Source organism: Oreochromis aureus, linkage group 16 (assembly GCF_013358895.1).
Source record: "Oreochromis aureus strain Israel breed Guangdong linkage group 16, ZZ_aureus, whole genome shotgun sequence".
Classification (NCBI taxonomy): domain Eukaryota; kingdom Metazoa; phylum Chordata; class Actinopteri; order Cichliformes; family Cichlidae; genus Oreochromis; species Oreochromis aureus.
Window position 1 is genome coordinate 25,983,618 of NC_052957.1, and position 22,818 is coordinate 26,006,435.

Below are 22,818 nucleotides of genomic sequence, written 5' to 3' on the forward strand. Positions count from 1 at the left end.
TGTTTTATTTAAAATATTGGGAACTGCTGTCAGTAACCAACACATATTAAAAGGATCAAAGTGAACACACCTTTGACAACATGTCATGTATACTGCAAATCAATGAATTAAAAAGAAACAAACAAAGAAACCAAACTAATAAGACTTATATTTTATTGAAAACTGTATAAATATACTAAAGGGAGGGGGGGTTAACACCTTTATTTTCTTGCTGATGACTTAGAAGGGAGGAATGCAATGCTGCCATCTAGGGGAACAAATATCCATTGCAGCGTTTCCTGATAATTTAAGGTTTTTAAAAATATTTATTAGTATAAAAAAGTCAAACGCATGTGGGAAAAACAATACACATTTCTTATCTTTCTTTTTTTTTAGTTTTTCATTCATTTCTTCTACCTTTCAGCTTTCTTCCCCTTATCCTTTTCCTCTCTATGTTCTTTCCCTTCCTCAGATTCTCTCTTTCCACTTTTCTCTTCTTTCCCATTTTCAGGTTCAATCTCAGCTCCATCTCCTTTCCCAGGTCTGTCATCTCCTTGGATCTTCTCTCCATCATCTTCTCTTTTATCTCCTTGATTATCTGGGTTTTTCGGCCCACATTTATCTCCCTCTACCACCCTTTCAGCATCTTCCTTTGTACTTTTAGTGCTCTCACCATCTCCCTCTTTGCTGACATCATTACTATCATCTCCATGTCCCTGTTTTCCCCCCTTCATATATGAGCCTTCCTCTTCCTCCTCCTCTCCCTCTGCCTCCTCTCGCTCCCATTCAGCCTCCCTACCCACACCTTGCTCTCTTCCCGGTGTTCTGTCTCTCTCTCCATCATCTTCTGGCAGCTGAGACTCCAATTCTGAAACTTCCAGCTCCAGCTGCGCCACCCTGGCCTGCATTTTGCGGTTGCTCGATTCCAATTCCATCATTAGTCGAGCTAATTTAGTTTGCAGAACCTCCAAGTTGCTCTCTAGTCTTTTTATCTTGGTTTCCACTTTCTCTCCCTCCCCTTCCTCTTTCTCCCCACTCTCCTCCAACATGCCCATCTTAGTGAGGATCTGTCGGCCTTTCTCCTCCAGGTGACGTTTGGCTGCAGGGAACTCTGATAATACATCTGTCAGGTCTTCTTTGGACAAGCTGAAGAGATCAGAGTACCCATTGCTTCGGATGTTGGCAGTCCTGCGGTTGCCTGACTTGTTACCTGTAATAAAAGAGAATGGTATTTCTGTAAAAACCTGACACATCCAAAAATTTTAAGGATGTTACCAACATTTGTTGGTTTCTTCGAGGCTTTTAAAACCAGCCAATCATTCTTGTTTTGGTCTTAGGAAATAAAGTTAATTGAATATACACTATACACTATATACACTATATTGTAATCCATGCAAATCATTGAATTCAGATGTTCCAATCACTTCCACAGCCACAGGTGTATAATATCAAACATCTAGTCATGCAGAATGCTCCTACAAACATTTGTGAAAGAATGAGTTGCTCCCAGCAGCTCAGTGAATTCCAGCATGGTACCATGATAGGATACCACTGGTGCAACAAGTCCAGTTGTGAAATTTTCTCAATGCAATGTAGATGTAGATGCAATGTTGAATGGGGTTCTATGGCCGAGCTGCTGCATCCAAACCTTACATCACCAAGCGCAGTGTAAAGTCTTGGATGCAGTGGTGTAAAACATGCACCACTAGATCCTAGAGCAGTGAAGATGTGTTCTATAAAGTGATGTACTATGCTTCTCCTTCTGTTTTTGGCAGTTGCCAGGGGAACAGTACTTCTTTGAGTGCACTGTTCTAAGTGTAAAGTTTAGTGGAGTGGGGATTGTGGTGTTGAGTTGTTTTTCAGGAGTTGGACTCAGCCCCTTAGCTCCAGTTAAAGAAACTCTTAATGCTTCAGCATACAAAAATATTTTGGACAATTTCATGCTCCCAACTCTGTGGGAATATTTTGGAATGGGTCCTTCCTGTTCCTACGTGACTGGACACCAGTCCTCAAAGCAAATTCCAAGGGACTGCAGTTAAAAATTAGCCACCAGATATACAGAGAAAATAAAGAAAAATAGTAAAAGAAAGGAGTGATAATCATCCAAGTCCATAATAAGTTTTGAATGTGAAAAAAATAAAAATCCAACTGATAGCTTCATAGAGTAGGAATTATAGAGGCTCCCAAAAATATCTTTGCACATACCAAAAAAGTTTAAACTGTAAATAAAAAAACAGAATATAATAATTTGTAAATCTTATAAACCAATATTCTATTGGTTTAGCCCAGTGGTTCCCAAACTTTTTTTGCCAGGCCCCCCTTTTTTACAAGAAAAATGTTCGCGCCCCTCCAAACGCATCCTCCAAACACACACACCCATATTTTGTTTACAAACTCCATTGCGGTTTATTTCACACCTCAAACAATTAAGAAAATACAAGTAAACGGCAATAAATTACAGGTAGTAATAAAATATACTACTAACTCTTTTACGCTACGTCCACACCTACACGGGTATTTTTGAAAACGCAGCTGTTTCTATGCGTTTGGGCTTTTCGTCAACACGTAAACGGCGTTGCGATTCACCGAAAACGGAGATTATTTAAAACTCCTTTTTTAAGTTTACGTGTGGACGAGGAATACAGAGTTCGTCACGCAACGTCAAAGGTATGTGCCTCTTTTCACGTCACGCTGTGCGCCACGTTATTGTTTACATGAGATGAATTGCAGAATGGCAGATAGTCAGATTAACAGTAACAGTATTTTGTCTATCTTCAGGTTTTACACGCTTACATACACACACGCAGTTACTGTCCCTGCATTTAGAAAGGCAGAGGCATCACGGTGTAATTATTTTACGTGTAGTTGTTTTTTTTCCTGTGTAATAATATTCAACATTGCTATCAATACATTTTTCAAAAAATGCCTCTCTGTGCAAAATGGGTTTAAACACAAACAGCTGTGAGATACTGTTTGTCCGTGATTTGAACCGGGGGGAACAAATTACGGCAGGATCAGCCTGATATTATTTGTATCCCACTGTAACTTTACTGCATAAAGAGCTAACATGTCCAAAATGTCAGGAGTAGTTAGTTATTACAAGAAGTGTTTGTGAACTAAAAATCAAGAATGTGGGATACTGTTTGTCCGTGATTTGGAGAGCACAGCGCTGCTCCCGACGCAGGGAAACTAATTTTGCAGGGGAGACCTACCTTGGCACTTGTGCAGGTGAAGATATGCTTCACCATATTTTCCTGTCTTTGGCTTGGAAGGAAGTTGGTTTGGAAACATATTTGGCGATGCTTCATCTCCTGCTTTGCATTTGTGTGGGAGCCCCGTCAAAAACCTGTCCACAGTGTCCAAGCGCTCTTTTTTTTTTCTTTTCATACCGCGCCCCCCCTGCAATGGCTCTTCTACAAATTTTTGCAAATTTGTAAAAACTCTAATTCAGCACAACCACGTGGAATTAAACTTGTTTGTGTTCTTCATACAACAACATTCCCGATTCCAATTATACACTTTTACATGCCTTCAGAAGCAATTTTCTTTTATCCGAGTCATCTTCTTTTGAAAACTATGAACAGAATTAAAGGTTCCACCGTAAATTTCTGCTGTACTACAATTAAAAAACTCTTAGTATAATTAGTATTTTAGCCGTAATTCTTCACTTTAAATGTGCAGAAATCATGTTTCCTCCTTTTATAGACAATACTTATCTGTTTCAAGCATCTCTAATGGTCTGGAAGAATACTTTTTCCATTGTTGAGTCTAAGTCTTGGTTTTAACTTTTAGACAACTGAAGAAAAAGAGCTGGCCTGCTTCTTGTCCATGTGTCTCTTCACCAGCTAAACAAATTCACTTGTAAGAGCATGCCCAAATCACTTAACATACCTTTGATGTTAAGGATACTAATTTCCCCAAAGAAATTCCCATCACTCAGCACAGCAAATTCTGTAACCCCATCATCTGCCACAACTGCCAATTTTCCTTCTTTGATGATGTACATTTCATGGCCCACATCTCCTTTCCTGCAGACGTACTCTCCGGGACTGAACACCTACAAGATAAATAAAAAGCAGGTGAGACTTCATCAGCCTCAAAGGATTGTTTTATTCCAAAAGCATTGCCAAGGTAAAACAACAACACCCTTAAATTCTGATCTGCAAGATAACAATAAGCTACTGAACCACATTCCACAGAGAGCAGGTGCCATTCAGCTTAGTTTTGTGCTCTATAAACAAATGAGTGACTATAACTTAAAAACACAAATACAGCTTTGCCAGCTTCCTGACCTGAGGTGTTAGTTTGAGAACCAGCTCCTCCAGCAGACTTCTGTCGCAGTTCTGGAAGATGGTGACTTTGGAGAGCGTGCGAAGATGAACGCTGACCGCGATCTCCGTCCTCATATGTAGAGGCAGCTGCTCCAGGATTTCATTTTCTCGCATGATCTTCTTGTTGATGTAAAGATGCTGGTACCAGTTGTTGATACGCTCTCGAAGCTCCTTGCTAATGTGATGACTACGCAGGTATGCCTTTACCTGAAAGAAGGAAAGAAAAACTCGATTTTCTATAAATATTAGCTGAAGAAAGCTATCGGACACAATCTTCATTATTAAAATTCTTTTCAGTAAGCTTGGCTCTTCCATCAGCTTACCAGCTCATGGTTAGGGAAGAAGACATTATCGCGATCTCTTAGGCTTGTGATGACATTGCCGATATTGCCAACAATTGACGCAAACACCAACACAGCAATGAGCAAGTCTGCGATCATAAACAAGAACTCCTCTTCCCTTTCTGGCTGGGGAATGTCTCCCACCGTGGTTAAAATCTGTGCGGAAAACCAGAAGCAGTAAAAGTACTGACGTCGCATGGAGCCAAACTCTGTGTCGGTGATATTAGGGTAGACCCAACGATCACTTCCAAAGCCGAGGCTGCTGGACAGCGCGAAGTACAGACAGGTATTCCAGTGGATAAGCACAAAGATGTAGATCATGAGCTTGGCGATGCGGAAGGTGTTGGGGTAGGAGGTTCTTGTCTCCATGCGATCCAAGGCCTCGTTGAGTCGCGGGATACGCAAAAGGCGGTTGATTCTGACCAGAGGAGTTTGGATGCCAAATGCAAAATACAGGAAGTCGAAAGGAAGAATGGAAGCCACATCCCAGAGGAAATGTTTAGAGCGCAGGTAGCGCTTCCTCAACTGAATCAGGTCTTTGACCAGGATGCCCTGATCCAAGTATCCTGAAGATTCAAAAACAGTGTTTAATGAAGCCCATAATACACATCATACAGTGATATAATTGCTATATTAATACACAGGTTGGCTCTAACTATTAGAAAGTATCCACCTGACTTTTCCTCATTATAGCTATAGCTGCCACATGAATAAAAGCAGCTAGGGAAAAGCCTGCCGTAGTCAAGATGACAAACGGTTATGTAAAACTTGCGCGTGACAAAAATAAGTTGGAATTTGAACTCTCACTGTAAACCGACAGAATTACCGGTGTGAAGAGTGATGATCATATCAATCATATACATGAGGTCTGACACATAGTCCAGAGTAAGCCACACAGGGAGGTAGCTCAGTGCTATCATAGTGAAGCAAGTCCTGAAAAACACAAGCATTGCTTCAGAAGATGTCCCATCATGCACTGTTGTTGTATGCTTAGGAATGATTAACATACCACACTGCACTAATTTACCTCAAAATGATGATTACCCAGTTGTAAACGATGGGAAGTATCATGACCTGTATCCACACATAATAAAACTGATCAGCTGGATCAATGATGAACTCGTTCCAGCTGAGAAATGTTGAAGAAGTGAAAGAAGAAGAGTCACATAAAGATTATTATTATTAACCAAAACATTACTTATAACAGAAAAATGTATCTTATTTATTATTTATTCTTGAATAAATTATATTATATTTGATCTAATTTGTGTTTATTATCTCAAACAGGTCAAATGTTTTAAATCTTAATAATTAGAAACATGTTGTCATTCTACGTCTCTAGCTGCCTAATCGAATAACAGCCTTGTTGTTGTTGTAGATATCACAGCTGCACTTTTCTTTTTGCAAAAAGATTCAGATTAATCAATAATACTTACTTAAATTTCAAAATCATGCCCAGGAAAGTGTTATGTTTTCCCTTATCCTTGACGCCATCTTGTCCTTCCCCACTGGCTTTCTGCCCCTGTTGCCGCCTAAACAGCCTCTGCCATCGGTTCCCTCTGATACTAACATCACCTGTTATATCCATTTTCCAAACATCGGATTTAAATGGACGGATTTTTTAGGCAAGTATTGCTCATGATGAAGAGGAACACACAGGCACCACTGTAGAGTCCACCTAACAACAACCCAGGTCTACCTGATCACTGCCTGGTGATGCTGGTCTCTATGGAGGGAAACCATAACAGATGTCATGTGTCTTCTGGGAATTCTTAACTCTCTTGGAAAACCAGAGAAGGCTTTCTCTTTAAAACCCAGACATAGCAAACACTGACAAGATTATAGAGCCCAAACTACAGAGGGCATGTCACTGTCTGTCGATAAATAAATACCACACTTTGCACATACAAGGTGTTTGGATTTTTTTTTTCATATTCCCTTTTTTAATATTCAAATGTTTCAGCATGACAATTTTAACTGAGGATGTGAAATTGAAAAACATGAATCGGAAACGTTGAAACATTTAAATAATTTACAGCTCAGGAGGTTAATTGAGCTTTACATGAAAACATCTCAGCTCTTCTGACCAAATGTTAAATGTACTTTCTGACAACAAATGGATTTTCCTGATTTTAACTGCTTTGCTGGTGAATCTGATGTCTGAGTGCTCCGGAGCTACAAATGTAAAAACCCAACTAAAAAAAAAATTGTAGGACAGAATCTGAAGTGGTATTTTAACAGCTGCTTGTTGTGAAAATACATTTTTCACCAGAATTCTGGTTTATTATCTTAAATTTGACTCGATTATTGAGATTGTTTAATTGTTGGCATCTTCTTCTAACATTGTAAAGTCTTTAGCCTACATTATAATTGGAGTAAAATACATTTTGAAATACCCAACTTAAAATGTTGACGTAATAATACAAAATTAACACTTATGAATGGCTTTTCTTTTTCCCCAGTGCTAAAAACTTAGAATAGAATAGAATTCAGCTTTATTGTCATTGCACATGTCACAGGTACAGGGCAACGAAATGCAGTTTGCATCCATCCAGAAGTGCTTTAGCCGTGATATAGATATATTACAATATATATTAGCAATAACTTCCATACATTTCTGTATTTGCTATGTGGATTTGCTTTCCATGTTTCCATGTTTAAGCTACGCTGTTTTATTTGACTGCTGCGGGTCTTTAAGTTTAGATAAGCTCTCCTTATTTGCCTGTGCTTAGTTTATTTGCATGGCTTTTCTGAAGGTGCAGTAACTGCAGCTTTCAGGGCCACTGATAAAAACAGTTATCCGACTTAGAGGTGAGGACTGCAAACTTACTCCAAGGTCAAAAATGGTGCCAAGCAATTTTTCACAAGTTTCAGCTTTGTGCATTGTGTTTAGCACGCAGCGTTTATAATCTGGGCACTTTAAAGCCCTCATACAGCTGTGCGAGGCAGCGTCGCTGTGAGTCAGAGAAGACGTGTGGGCGGAGTTAAAGTAAGATGGCTGCGGGAAAGCGAAGAGTGTTTGAGAAACCATCAAATGGGATGTTTATCTGTTGCTAACAGGATGCACAGCAGCCTCAGTGAAGGAGTGGTTAATTTCTTAGCGTCCCTGACTCACTGTGGTCTGTCTTGCCGGTTGTCTTTTGGTCGCCTCCTATCTTGTAATCGCTTACTGCTCTGACATTGTGGAATTCATCAGCAGCTAGTCGCTAGCAGCATACCAGCGCTAACTTACTAGCAACCAGCTAGCAGGTAGCAGCCCAAGGAAAACACCACCTCGCAACAACTGTTGAGACTCCCATAAGGTAGGCAGATTCTCGATGACCTCACAGTGAAGTTCAACAGCACGACAAATAGATAAATTAACTATATGCGTGGCTGGCATTTCTAAGGTATCTGATTATATTTGCAGTGTCAATTAGCTTGGTCCTCCGTCTTGCATTTGAACATTGTTGTTTTCTGTCGGACCACAGCGTAAGGAGCCTCGGCTGGCTGAAGTGAGATCTAGTGCAGAAACGCTGAAGTGCTGCTAAGTCATGACAAACCAACCGGTTTAGGGGAAAGGGCGTAGTATTTGACGTGTGCACTGTATGTGCTGTAGCATTCTGTCAGACTGAACGGGACACATGACCCCCAAATACTGCAGTGATTGATGATTTATGTTGGGATCTTACCTGTGAACTTTGAATTAGATCTGTGGACTGTGTTGGACTTTGGAATTATAACTACACAACTCTAATAATCTGTTACGTCTGTGCCCAGAATAACTAGTAGATCACCGATCTCGAATAAGCCATATAAATGCATATCACATCAACAGATTAAATCATGGGCGTTGAATGTAAAAGCCTTGTTCATTAATCACTTACATTTGTCTGTTTACAGATGTTTGACAACGTAGACTCTTGTTTATCTTTATTCACTGGGTTTAGATAATTATTTCACCATCTTAACAGAGAGTTAACTTGTAACTATTTTCAGGCACATCTTTCAGCCTTCCAAGCGTAAGAATAAAATTTCGGTTTTCAGATAAATTTAAGAGCATCTGTAACGGCTTCAGTTTTTAGCTTTTTGGGTCATTTTCAAGCAAAATGTACCAGATTCTGCTCGATTCAGCTTCCCAGATGTTAACATTTACTGGTGCTATAGCTTCAGTGTTGGATTATTACTTAAATTTGATCTAGAGAGGAGTCAATATAAGTGTGCCACCTTGGGGCAGGAAATACGTGATTAAAAAAACCAGATGAATCAGTATTAGAAAATAAACATGCGCTCCTCCAGGTGTCTTATTAGTTCACATCTGCACTGTTAGAATAGCTTTGGATTATGCACAGGAAAACCACATTCATATATTATTTTCTTATACAGAAAAAACGATGGTGGTTGCAGACTGAAAGTATTCTTTTGTTTCTACAGCCTGATTCATGTATTGATTTAATGATATTTGCCTGTCACAGTTAAAGATGTGGCATATATGTTTTTCTGATATACGTTGATGCTTTTTGCAGAAAAAGCAGTAGGCAGTGGCAGAGGCACGAGTGTGCATCATAGCTGAGCCGCTGATGAGGAAGAGTCAAGCTGTGGTTTAACTGTAAGTTGTAAACTAGTTAGTACATTGCAGGGAAAGTTGATAAACAATGTCTAATTATTTTCTTTTTTGTTCAATAAAACCCTGTTCCAGCTGTCATGTCACTCAAGTTTATTACAACCTTATCAAGTAATCAACAAGTCGATCATCACAGTTACTACAACATAACCTCAGTGTTTGTTTTAACGATTCAAGATAAGTGTTTCTGCCATTGCCACCTTGGTTGCAAAAAGACAACCCCCCCCCCAAAAAGAATGCATTATTAAGACCTCCCATATTGGCTTAATTTTGGCCACATGGAAGCTACATCCATCTTTCATATTGTTTGACTCTCTGACATCCTTCCTCTTCTTCTTCAGCATGTAAGGATAGAGAAAAAACACTTGTAGGTGTATTCCACCCTTTTCAGTTCCAGATGCATTGCTGCTCTGGCACATACACTACCTACAGAACCACTGGTACTTAAACCAACAAAAAGTACTGTTATGTTGCCCCTGACATCCTTAGGTCATCATGTCTTGTCTATGATTGCTCACTGCTTGTGTCACAGATATTGTCAGTAACTATCATCAGTCCTTGTGGAAATGAGTAGACGTGGAGAATTTCTGGTTAAAGCAGGGGTGGCTCTAAGTTTTTCACATAAATAATTTTAGTCAGTCTAAAATGGGTCTTGACCTTTAGACTTTGCATTATGAGACTGTAGCAGTCAAGACTGCTTTGGTGTTCTTCATGACTAAGCTTTGACAAATACTTCTCTTTATGAAGGCAGCCTCCCACCAGTGGAATGTCTAGTTGAACTTTGAAACATTTTATGATTCTGTGTGACCTGAAATAAAGCTAAAGCTGAATGGCCATATACTGTATTTTCTACTTCCTGCACATCGGGGTCAGAAAGTTTTGAAATGCTGGTGCACAATAGCTGCATCAGCAGTTACCTTAAACTTCATTTAAGGTAAGATAATCATCTTATTTTTATTCTCGTCATGAATTTATGCATTTGAAGCAGTTTTCCAGCAGTGTCATTAAGTTTGAATCGGATGTTAAGGAATGGTGAATCATTAAAAAGTATGGACTATAGTAACCCATCTTTTCCATTGTTGTTTGTGTGTAAATACTCTGTATCAGGGGAGTGAAGGAAAAAAAAGAGAAGCATTTGAGCCTTATTGATTTAGGGAAGTTGAGCATGACGTTGGTAGACCTCTTGCGTGTGATCCAAGTCCAGTTCATGTGATGTTGGTCCACATCATGTGGCCACAATAACAAATGTTTGAAATCTACTTTAACAGATTTCAAACTACTTTAACAGTTAAAGTGAATGTATTAACTTGTCAAGCCTAAGGGATGTTATCCACAGGAAATGCATACAGTACTGGGCAAAATTCTTGAGCCAGGATTTATTTCTTTACAGTTTGCTTCCAAGGAGCCAGACTTTCTTAAGGTCTTTTGAAGTTTTTCTTTGGACTTTTCTTTGGCTGCTTTTTCACCTTTTTTCAGTCCAGACCATTCAAGGATTAAAAGCACTTAACTCAAAGGATAAACTAGTGTTACACACCAAAAACAATGGGAGGAAAAATAAAATTGTCTTTAGGCACTTTATTACTAGCAGCTTGTCACATAAGCACATAATCTGTTCCCATTTCTTTAGTTGAATCTATGAAAAATGCCAATGATAACACAGTTCAACAGGTATAGCATTTTTTGCACCAACAAGGAGATTTCAGAAGAGTTATTGGTTGAAAACTTGGCGTATGTCGGCTTGGTAAATGTGTCAAGTAGACTGGAGAACTGGTGGAACAGCTAAACTCTCTGCAGAAAATGGACAGTAAGTCATTAAAAGTGGTGGTGGAGGGGGTGGGGGTATCCAAAGACCTAACACAGGAGCTGAGCGATGCATCTGGCGCTTCAGTTGATACATCTACTGTTTGCTGAAGTCTCATCAGAAATGGTCTCAGTGGAAGGGTGGCTGTCCTAAGGAAGGGAAAGGGGGAGAAAACACTAAGGTATATCAGTTACACAAGAACTGGATTGACAATGCATGGCAACAGATCTGATGGAGCGATGAATCTTAATTTGGTGCTCAATGTAGCCTCAATATTATATAACAATTTTTCAAGGAAATTTGCAACAGCTCAAATATATATTTAAAAAACAAACCCAGAACAACTTTTTAATGGTGTTTGCAGTTGACAGTATGCTGACATTTGGGAGTCCTTATATTGATACTATCATAAGCATAAATATTAGCATAAATCTGTAGTAATGGTCTACAGACATCTGTAAAACACTGGAGGCTCTGGCATGGTTTGGGACTGTGTGTGATTGTCAGTAACTTTGTTTTTCAGCATGACAGTGATCCCGAACACAATGCTAATGCAGTAAAAGCATACCTGGATAGAAAAACGCACAACGGAAAACTATCAGTCATGGACTGACCCCTCCAGAGTCTGCCTCAACATCTCTCAAGCAGAGATCTAATTAAAAGGCACTCAAAGAAAAGCTTGAATGCACCTCTAGAAGCCTGGAAAACTATTGCTGAAAATAACTTGAAGAAATCATGCAAGAGTTGCCCAGGAGGGTTCAGGCTATATTGACGAATAAAGGTTGTAATGCCAAACACTTTCTTTCAAGCTTGTTGCAATTGTGTAAACTCTTTTTGCTTTATATACTGTATTTCCATGTATGTTTAGACGTTTCAATAAATCGCTGCACCTATTTGTCATTTTCTAAGCAAAATGAAAAGAAATGAGTGGTGGGTCAAGACATTAGCCCAGCGCTGTACATGCAAGACTCAGTGGTGTTGATATTTACATTTTAAGTTAGAGAGCCAAAAGTTCTGCACTGTAGGTTTGCACAGCAGTAAAAGAACAAACATCCCCCTCCCCCCTTCCTCCCAGCAGCAAAATCCATCATTAACCATCTGTTCAGTTATTTGTCACTAATCCTTACAATAAATCACTAAGTGCACTACTTCCTGGCAGATATTTTTGGAGCTATTAAATTCTGATGGCATTGAAGGAAAATGGTGAATATCGCACTTACTGGCGGAGTGCGTTTTATACCATTGAACCTCTTGTTCTTAACCAGTTGAGGAAACCGAATACAGCACAACCTGATTGCTTGCATGCACATAAAAGCACAGAAAGGGCTTCTTTCTATTGGATGACTTAAGATAGCAGAATGACATTTAGATTAAGGATATTGATAAGGGGTTTAACAAATTAAGCAGAATTGCTACCACAGAGAAAAGAAAATAGCGTGACGAATCACGCTTCTCCATCTGGCAGCCTAGTGGATGAGTGAGTTTGGTGGTTGCCAGGAAAACGGTACCGTATTTTTCAGACCATAAGGTGCACCGTCGATGAACGGGTCTGTTTTCATACCTAAGGCGCACCGGATTATAAAGCGCATTAAGCGAAACAAAACAGTCAGATAAGTCAAACTTAACTCATTCTTCTTGCTTCCTCCACTTCCGTACCATTGATTCATTAGTGTTGAATTCTCTCGCAGCTGCTCTATTCCCATGTTGTTGCAGTATATTAATGACTAACCTCGTATTGTGGATGGATTATCTCAGTTGTTCTCCTGACTGAAGTTTGGTCCGTTTACAGCATCCTGCCATGCGATTGCATTTGTCCCTAACCATCGGGAACCCTCACGTTAACTTTTATCGAGTGGAAAAAAGTTAGCGTTCATCCTCCAGCTTCACTGTGTTTATGTTATGCTAACATAGCTGTGTCGTTAGCGATCACGTAACACATCATTATATAACAGCTAGCCCAACTTCAGTAACCCTACAAAAGTCACTGCTGTTTAGTTTTCTGTCTTCATTTATGTTGGAAGTGATAGCAGAGCTGTACGTTTTCATTTTTTCAGAAATCTCTGTTAAACTTAATTTGAGCACATAAAATCGGTTCAAGGCTAGTAAGCACAACCAGAATTAATACATAAAGCGCATCGGATTATAAGGCGCACTGTGGATTTTTGAGAAAATTAAAGGATTTTAAGTGCGCCTTATAGCCCGAAAGATACGGTACTTGTCTGACTGCATTGTGCCAAATGTAAAGTTTGGCGGACGGGGGCATTATGGCATGGGGATGTTTCTCACCCCCTTTACTTCCAGTAAAAGGAACTCTTGATGTTTTGCATACCAAGACATTTTGGACAATTTCATGCTGCCAACTTTGTGGGAACATTTTGGGGATGGGTCCTTCCTGTTCCTACGTGACTGCGTCGAAGGTTTCATAACATGGAAAAAAAATTTTAAAGCATTTTGATGTAATAGAAAATGAAGGAAAGCAAAAACATTTCTTCTCCCTTCCTTCATGAGCTCAGTCCATGCAGGTGTTATGAAGAATCAGACTTGTGAGATAAACCATCAACGTTTTTAGTATGGTACTGCAGATGTGTTACTGATAGAAATTGTGTGTGGTTAAAACTTGTTTTCTGAAACTCTTAATTCATTTACTGTGGCTCTTTCTATCTTTTGCTCCTTTGCAATAATCTTCTAAACTTATACACAAAATGTAACACGCTTCACATGCAACAGCTTGGCACCAACTATGAGCTACTCACCTTTTCAACCTCAGTGTAACTGGGCAAAACCTTTAATAACATACATTTCAGAAAATTGCTGTACTTTTATTTATTCCTATTTAAGAGTAATATGTGTGGTCTGAATACTCAATGGCATCGTGGCTGATATGATCCCATTGAAAGGTGATTTGTAGTTGTAGATTTGAAGTCATTCCTCTGAATGTATATTGGCTTTCTTGAAAGATCTGTGGGGTCCTGGGGTACCTTACTGCCATAGACACTGCCTCCCAAGCCACAGCCTTCCCAGTGAATCTTGTATCCATGTTGCCTTACATACATGCTTGCCACTCTAATCTAGTGGTTATTCTGTCGTGTTTCAAGTCCACATTAAGAGAAACGCAATGAGATCTTTTAGTAATAGCAAGTTTGTGAATGAAGAGCTGTTATTATTCCAGGTTTACATGGTGTTAATGTTGTTTTGTTTTTTGGGGTTTTTTTGTTCACACAGAGAGTGCCAGTCCTGACCGGCTATGGAGTGGTGTTGGCTTCAGACTGGATGACAGGGTCTACAAGGAGGACAGGGTCACAAAGTTTCTGAAGCAGCAGCAGCAGGCTTTTCCTAGATGTACACTGAGCGGGATTGACAGCCTGCACAGCCGACCTCTTTCTCCTCTTCTCTGATGTGATACACTTTCCCTTCCCTTTCTGCCCTTCTTTTTGCACTTCTCTTTTCCTCTCTCCCACTTCTTGTTTTCCTTTTGTTTTCCCATATAATTTCCTTTGCCTTCTGTTAGACTCAACGTCATTGAGTTTTAGTGACCTTTGGTCTGCTTTAAGCTGGTTTCACTATGAGCTGGCTGAGCAGGTTAAACCCACGGGCTTCGGGGAGTCGGTCGAGCCGGAGTGCCGCCCCTTCCAGCCCCTGCACTGCAGACCCAGAGACCTGTCTCATGGTGTTTGAGAACCACTGGAGACAAGTGAGCTTAAGAGACACACACACGCACACTTCTTTTGTTAAACAGTCGAACACTGATGTTTTCATGTGTGATTTTTATTTTTATTATTTTGCATCTTTTCTTTCCAAAGCTCTTGTTTCTTGTCTTTCCTTTATACTGGTATGTTTTTACCCCTCCCTAAAAGCTTGAACCCATCTCTTGATCCAATCCATCTTAAAAAAGTAAAACGCTGTCTTTAGCTCTCCGCTGCTTGAGCCGTGGCTGCATTGCAGGTCCCCAAATGACCCTGGGGCTGTTTTTGCCCGTCTGCCTCTGGAGAGATACCAAAGTGGAGGCAATGCACCAGTTGCTCTTGCAAGATGGGCTTTGCAGTCAAAAATACCTCTGCTTAACGCTTTACCAGATGACCCTGTGCTACCCACCAATTTGTGTTTATCATGTTTATGTGTATTTAAAGTCCAAATAAATATCCTTTAAAAGGATTTTTTTTAAGTTACTTAATAACCATGTCAAGTAATTGAGACAAAACTATATTGGGGATTGAGATGATTATTTTTGCTATATTTGAGCAGCCTTAGTGCAGCTGTGTGTGCTCGTCACAGGAGATGGTGTGATCGAATTTTCGTGGCTTCAAATAATAAATAATAAAAATTACTCGATGTTCCTGCCCTGCCCACACTGGTCTATATTGGTACTGATTTTTTTTAAAAAGAAATTAAAAATCTTATCTTGATACTCAGAGGTTATGGCATCAGGGTTTGAACCAAAACATAAAAGTTAATTTTGCACAAAGATTGTCCCATTTTCACAATTTGAGGCAAATTATTTTTCCTACCCAGAGTGAAAACTCAAGAAAAGCTGAACTCAAAATTAAACAATAATTATGTCAGTCACAAAACGGAATCAAACTTAAAAACTGCTTTTTTAAATTTTCTTCAGCGTCTAAGTAACGTTCTCTCTCTCACAGGTGAGTTAATTATAATAAATCCAATTTATTGTGATAGTTCAAATTTTCTACTTTTAATCTTTTTTTTTTTTGGGGTGTGATTTGAAGGCTTTGTCTTTGTTCTAGTGCATGATTATGTGTTCACACAATGTGTGAAAGTTCACACCTTCACTGTGTCAGTGCCGGTGAGAGAAGTCACAACTAGCTGGCTGATGTCCAGTTACCTACTGAATGTTTATAGGTTACAGAGGTCTGTCAATGCCTGACGGTTTAAATTAATCTGAGGCGACAAAAGATATCTGAGAAATGATCTATTTTCTGTTTTTCCCAGGGATTGCAGGGCGTGTGCACTTTGCAAACCCGCTCCTTATTTGGCGAGACTTACTAAAGCTATATACAGGTCCGATCCTGTCAGTGAGTTTGTTTCTTTGAAAGGATCGGTTGTCATAATGGAGAAATGCTTTTATAATCCACTGTAGAAGAAGCAGACACCAACCATAATAAGTGGATATGTTGCAAATGCATTGCAACAGAGCCACAGAAGTGCACCTAAATGTAGTTCGTGACTTGTTATCCAGTATCTAACATGCAGCTCTTATCTGTTCAACATGGGCCCTGATCTGCAAATTCATTCTTGCTGTAGTCATGCTGACTAACTTAACTTCTGCTTATCATTTTGCTCTCACACACTTTTGACCACATATTCTCACCGTTATATCTTACAAAATAATTGGGTTGTGGTGCTGATAGTCACTTTAATTGTATTTGTATGTCATACACTGTTGTATTTTAACCTGTTTTTAGTATTATCTGCCTGTATGCCTCATTGCCAGTAATAGCAATGGCCGGAGATATTAAGTTTAAGGGTTGCCTGTCTATTTGTGCTAATGGACTCGATATCTTGGGAGAGCCTTAAGGGAATGTCTTCCTCTTGGACCAAAGGATGAACCAGTTACATGGAAGCAGAACTGCATGACTTGAGCACATTGTAATGTGGAATAACATTCAGTCCTATGTATTGTGTTACATAAACAAGTACTCACACGTGCCATTACAGTTCTAGTGTTTGTGCTTGTTTGGTCCCGTTAGCATGGACCTCAAACACTTCATCACTTAAGCCCACTGGATAAAGCAATGAAACTACAACCCACTCCTTACTTCCTTTTCTCAGATCTCTTGGGTGTTGGAGCAGCATGAGACTTCATCCTCCAGCGATGACCTTACAGCAGTGAGAAATAACACCGACCAGATGTTATGTTTGCTGGCAGAGGAGCGTCCAGCTGAGAGCTCAGAGAGCGGCGCCAGCGTGCCACCTATGGGGCCCATACTGGAGCTTGTGGTCACAGAGAATATCCTGGAGAGGCTGGTTCAGTGGCACCTTCGCCGTGGCTTGGACCCAGACAGCCAGGGTGCACTGCTCAAACTGTTTGAGATGCTTATCGGTCAGTCCCAGCAGCCCCTGCTGCAGCACACAGCCATTCTCCACCCCCTCCTGAGGCTCCTGGGAGCTTGTGCTGACCCAGAACTCGGCTGTCCTTCAGCTCTGGAGAACAGCCTGGTATTGTTGCTTAACCAGGTACACACAAACCTACAGTCTTTTCCAGTGTGTGTATGCAGTCACTATAAACAAAATATATTTTACAGATAGTAGACATCCCACAAATGACAAACAAGTTTTGTTTTACTTTTTGTGTTAAAATTGAATGGATGTGAAATGACTGAGAATTGAAGGCTGTAAAAATTGGCTGTTGCATTAAAAACCTTAGGTGAGCTGTGGCTCTTTATGAACTCTGACAATCTGAATTATAGCAATTTTTCATTTACTGTTGCTTCTGCTGCTTTTACTGTTTGCATGCTGTTTGCTGTTTGTTAGATTTTTTTGTCTAATCTTAAAATGTAATTTGATTGAAATCTTTTTAATGAGAATGCCCGGCAGCAATTGATTGAGAAAGCAACAAATGAGAGCACCACATACTGTGGCGTTTTTCTCCCCCAAAACAATAAAGTTAGCTGAATATAGACCAGCTCAGGTTACTGATTGGTCAGGAGACGAACCATTTAATTGCAGGGGTTCCACTTCAAAAGCCAGGTGAATTTGGTCCATAAATAAATAGTAATATAATTGATGGTGTTCCCAGAAATGTTTTTAACTCCCCAGGAAGGGGCACTGACCCGCTGTTTTCATATAAAAGGAAACCTTTGTAGTGATTAGTAATTAGTGATTCATTTCTGTACTAAAGTTGGAATAATAACTAACCTCCAAAGTAGATTTTTCAATAGTGTTTCATGACTCTTGTTCTTTAATGGGATTTTTTTTTTCCTCCATCAGATCTGTGTGTCAATGGCCCGACAGCCGGTGGTTCTAGAGATGTTGTTCCGGGCTGCGCCGGCCCAGCAGGGCTCGACCAACCTGCTGATCTTTTCCCTGCTTGTGCCATTCATCCACCGAGATGGAGCCATTGGACAGCAGGCGCGAGATGCACTACTGCTGGTAATGGCGGCGTCAGCCAGTCATGAGGCTGTTGCACGATACATCGCTGAGAACTCCTACTTTTGTCCGGTGAGTGAGGAGCTTTTGAGTCACTCTTCATTCTTTTACCAGTTTTACCATAATAATGCTAATTTGGCTTGTGATTGATAGAAGTATAGTCAAAGCCAGACTCAAATGAAAACCTCTTAGTATAAAACTATATACTATATGGTGAATATGACCTATTCTTTATTGATGTGATGGTTAAGGACAGATTATAAGAGTTGGATCTTGACTTAGTTTCCCTCACTGCTTCTAAGAAAGAGAGAAGTGTGTGTGTGTGTGCAGGCTGTCTAATTCTGATGCATTAGTGATGGTGTGCGATAATGGAAGGAGAAGGAGATGACTATGCACTCTGACAGACCATTCATCCTTATCTACATCCTATCAACTGTGTCTCAACTCGAGGCTTCCTATTTAAAAAAAAACAGAAACTCACCCAACATCACATGTTTGCAGTTTGTAGGAGAAACTTCATTGTTTAGTGATAAAGAAGACAGCTTAAAAAACTTGTGTGAAATGCAATTTCCTGACTGATGCGGTTCTCGCCCAGTGAGTTTAGAAGCACCCTTTAGTAATAGCTGTTTGTTGTTTGTTCTTTAAGCAGGAGACCTAAAAGAAAGCAAACAAAGGAAGGATATTTTATCATTTTTCAACTGTGAATTATTTTTTCTTTTTTTTCTATTTGGAAACACAATCATAACTTGAAGGTGGAAAGTTTATTCCGTTTCGAAGGCTGGGAAGTGCTGGGAAGGCACTCATTTAAACCCGTCTGCCTGTGTTTTTGTAATTTCTTTAGCTGCCACTAGATGTAATTAAAGAGCCATGTTATACTTAATGCAGTCTGAGATGCATATTTAAAGCTATTAGTTTAATTTGCATAACACTTCTGTAATGGGAACATATGTCTGAATGTATGAACAAGAATTGGTCAGGATCCAGCTTTAACTGAATTTGGTCCCAGAGCAATGGTTAAGCCTTCATACTGCATTATAAGAGCAAGTGTTGCGTGATGTGTATGTCTGTATACAGCACTTAAATACTGTGGTCAGTAGTCTACCCCCACCCCCTCCCTCTCAGGTCTCTATACTCTGGTGCTAACTCAGCTATTTTCTGCTCATCTTCCTTCCAGCAGCTTCAGTCTGACCTAGTTACAGCTGAAAGATCCAGTGGAGGTGGCGTTAATGACCAATTGCTCCTCTCTGCCCGAGTCTGGCTATTTCCTGTCTGTGCATACTCACACACATCATAATCAGCTTTGCTTTGACAGTTTTGGATCTAGTGCAACATTCTTAGACAACAGGAACAATTGTAGTCTTTCTCACTTTGTAAGCAGAGGACAGCGAACATCCCGTCCTTGCTTCCTCTCCCTTGGTGTCAGTGCACAGCTGTTTTTGAGGAAGTTTGCTTAACAAACTGTCTGCATCTGTTTTGTCAGCCTAACAGGTTCAGGTTTCTCCATCCTATATGTGCACGGCAGCAGCAATAAATATTGGATTTTCATAAAAGTCATCAGCTGTTATTAGAAGGCTAAGATACATGAGGGGCTTTTAGCTAGACTGTGAATCCACTGTGTCTGCACATGCTGGGAAGGCACTCATTTAAACCTTTTTTTGGTAACATTAGGACTCAGAGTACAGACCATCATGCTGCAATTATTAGAATTATGTTGAAAATATTTAAAAACTGTTCATTTAAGCAGTTGAGATTTGCAGCAGACAGTACTAATAGCTGTTAGTCAGCACAGTCTTAATGGAAGGGGTTGGATGTATTTACTTTAGGGCTGTGACTTGGTGATATTTTTATGAAAATGCTGCTTATTTTCTTGATCATTAATTTGGTGTAGTTTGTGGTTCTTGTTTGTTACTGCCAAAAGTCAGAACTTTAAAAATAGACTCCTATTTGAGAGGTGCCACATGCTGACTTCCTGGAGGTGACTCAGTCAGCATCGTCTGTGACCTCTCTGCCTCTCCTCAGGTGTTGGCGACAGGCCTCAGCGCTCTTTATTCCTCTCTGCCGAGGAAGATAGAAGTTCGAGGAGATGACTGGCATGCCCTTCGGCGGGAGGACTGGATGGGCGTGTCGTCACTCGTGCTCTTCATGAACTCGCTCGAGTTCTGCAACGCCGTGGTGCAGGTCGCCCATCCCCTGGTCCGCTCACAGCTTTTGGATTATCTTCACAACGGCTTCCTTGTACCTGTCATTGGCCCCGCCCTGCATAAGGTAGCAAAGGGGACTGTTTTTGTTAGAAAGGCTTCAGTTTCTTTAACAGCTGAGTCTGGGAGGGGTGAACAAATTCCCTTAATGTTGCTTTTAACTGTACACACATAACTATTATCATATTGCTTATTTTTAGCAGTTTTGAGACACCTTAACTGTGTGTGTTTGCAGTCATCGGTGGATGAGATGATCGCCAGCACAGCCTACCTTGATCTTTTCCTGCGCAGTATAACAGAGACTTCCCTCCTTAAAACTTTCCTGCGCTTCATCCTGCTGCATCGCCATGACAATGACACCATCCTGGACACGCTGCTCACGCGCATCAGCAGCAATTCAAGGGTCCGTATATAAGTGTGTGTGTGTGTGTGTGCATATTTGTGAAGGAGCCCTGAGGCCCTCATTTGAACTCGACTGAGTGGGTGGTGAGTGGGTTGAAAGCAGAAACTGAGTAAGATACAGAATAAACATGGAAACTGAATCTCTTCATGTCTGCTGCAACAATTGAGGATTGTGTTACCGGTTATTTATAAGTGGTTAAATAAGCCTCAGCAAAATGTTTCAACATTATCTTAAATTCCTTCCAAATAGGGATGGGTACCGGTGTCCGGTGCCATGATGGCACTGGTCCTGACATAAACGGTAGTAACCAGACCGAAAAGCAGCGCACATTTCGGTGCTTTATTTTGGTCCTGTTTTTTTTCCTGAGCCAATTCTAGCCAATCATTTTATGTTTCCGAGGATAGTAGGCGGGGCCAGGTACGTACGTTCTTTTAGAGCAGAGCTACAGATTAAAAACGCCCAAGGTGAAGCGGTCAAAAGTCTGGCTGTACTTCACAGCAAAAGATGCAAACTCAGCAGCCTGCAACAAGTGCTTTAAGCTAATACTGTGATACTGTCAAAGGAGGTAACACCTCAAATCTGATGAAACACCTGGCGACGCATAGCGTTTTTTTTTTTTTAAAGCCGAGAAATGCGCCGTGTTTGATAGCTTGCTGCGAGACCTCACACCGTGCACATCTACTGCGGGTGTGGTGCCTGTTATCGGACCCGGAGTTAGCAACATCCCCCAAAAACCCGAAGAGGAGAGTCCTGGCCCCTAGCCCTGTCAGTGTAGTAGAAATGATGACGGATGATGATGGCAGCAGCAGCTGTTCTCCTCTGCGTGAGTAGCTTCATGTTGTTCGTGTGTAATTAACGTTGAGTACGCTAACCACATTATTACATTAATGCATGTAAGGTGAACTAGCAAACACCGTCGTAGTTACATGCGGCTGTCTTCTTGTTTGATGGCAGATACTCCCTTTACCCTGGCCAAAAAGGCTAAAATGACCAAAGAAAAAGTGGAAAACAGCTAAACATGAGAGGCTTTTGGACAAAGTTTGTGTTTTTTCCATTGTTTAAGCACTGCTTCCAGCCAAGAGTGATACCATATATGCCCTATAGCTGCAGAAAAGGCTAACATTGTTATCTTTTACAAAAAACAGCTGAACATGAGAGGTTTTGGACCAATTTTGTGTTCTCCATTCTTTAAGCACCGGTTTGAGCACCGTTTAAGCACCGGCACCGTTTCAAAAGTACCGGTTTGGCACCGGTATCGGATAAAACCTAAACGATACCCATCCCTACTTCCAAATGCATAAATTTCAGTGTTTTTGGAACAGCAGTGGTGTTAGGAAAAAAAATCCATTAATTCACCTGAAGTATGACGGAAACCATTCAGTTGAGAAAAGGGAAACGATGGTTACCCCGAATAGGAGTTCAAAAGGAATAGCGTTAAAACATCAGCACCGCTGACTAAAATCAGTGGTGTTCACTATGAAGAAAATAGTAAATTTTGCTGTTATAGAATTTTATTGGAATCTAACCAATATTAGCTACCAACATATGGTATCAAAATGTAAATTTCAACCATGTTATGTGTGTTGATGTTGCGTAGTTTGTCCACCAAAGGGACACAAATACCAACTTTTCCAAGTGGAGCAAAAGAGCGTAGAAAAGTAACCCAAAAAACAGAAAACAAACAATATCAACCGATGTATCACATTTTCAAACTGCCAAAAATTGGCATTGAGCTTAAAAATCCTATATCGTTTGGGTTCTGAAATTTATTCTGAGGCTTTTTCGGAGGGGGGGAATTCAAAAAAATATTTTTTATAAATCATCACAGTGTCTATATGTGTATTTTCTCCTCAGAAAATGGTTGTTTTCTAACCAGTTTCTTTCTGCGTGTTTTGCAGCTCTGCATGGTATCGTTAAGCCTCTTCAGGACTCTCCTGTCCTTGAATTGTGAAGACATCATGCTGCAGCTTGTACTCAGGTTTGTGTGCGCTTCTGAGCATTTTGCCAAATGTTATACTTCCAAAGGGCTTCTTCACACATCTAGTCATTTAGATTAAG

At 40.3% G+C, this 22,818-nt stretch overlaps 2 protein-coding genes across 4 annotated transcripts in view; one reads left to right on the forward strand and one right to left on the reverse strand.

The window, feature by feature from the left end:
* cnga4 (cyclic nucleotide gated channel subunit alpha 4) lies at positions 1-16,880 on the reverse strand. Its single transcript, XM_031732951.2, has 8 exons — positions 16,830-16,880; positions 6,088-6,377; positions 5,679-5,780; positions 5,478-5,584; positions 4,634-5,217; positions 4,272-4,517; positions 3,871-4,036; positions 1-1,189 (listed from the first exon to the last, which is right to left on the reverse strand). Exons 2-8 carry the CDS (start codon positions 6,237-6,239, stop codon positions 393-395), a joined length of 2,154 nt encoding a protein of 717 aa, XP_031588811.2. The 5' UTR covers positions 6,240-6,377; positions 16,830-16,880; the 3' UTR covers positions 1-392.
* Positions 6,419-22,818, forward strand: part of fhip1b (FHF complex subunit HOOK interacting protein 1B) — a 21,921-nt gene continuing 5,521 nt past the window's right edge. The window contains exons 1-8 of one of the 3 annotated variants that reach the window (XM_039600568.1): positions 6,419-7,953; positions 9,157-9,239; positions 14,278-14,746; positions 16,843-17,247; positions 18,001-18,231; positions 20,179-20,424; positions 20,593-20,760; positions 22,659-22,738. In XM_039600568.1, the coding sequence (XP_039456502.1) occupies positions 14,618-14,746; positions 16,843-17,247; positions 18,001-18,231; positions 20,179-20,424; positions 20,593-20,760; positions 22,659-22,738 (1,259 nt within the window). In that variant the 5' untranslated portion in view covers positions 6,419-7,953; positions 9,157-9,239; positions 14,278-14,617. Of the gene's footprint in view, positions 7,954-9,156; positions 9,240-9,264; positions 10,189-14,277; positions 14,747-16,842; positions 17,248-18,000; positions 18,232-20,178; positions 20,425-20,592; positions 20,761-22,658; positions 22,739-22,818 lie in introns of those variants that run through there. The other 2 variants (XM_039600569.1, XM_039600570.1) reach the window with 2 other exon arrangements.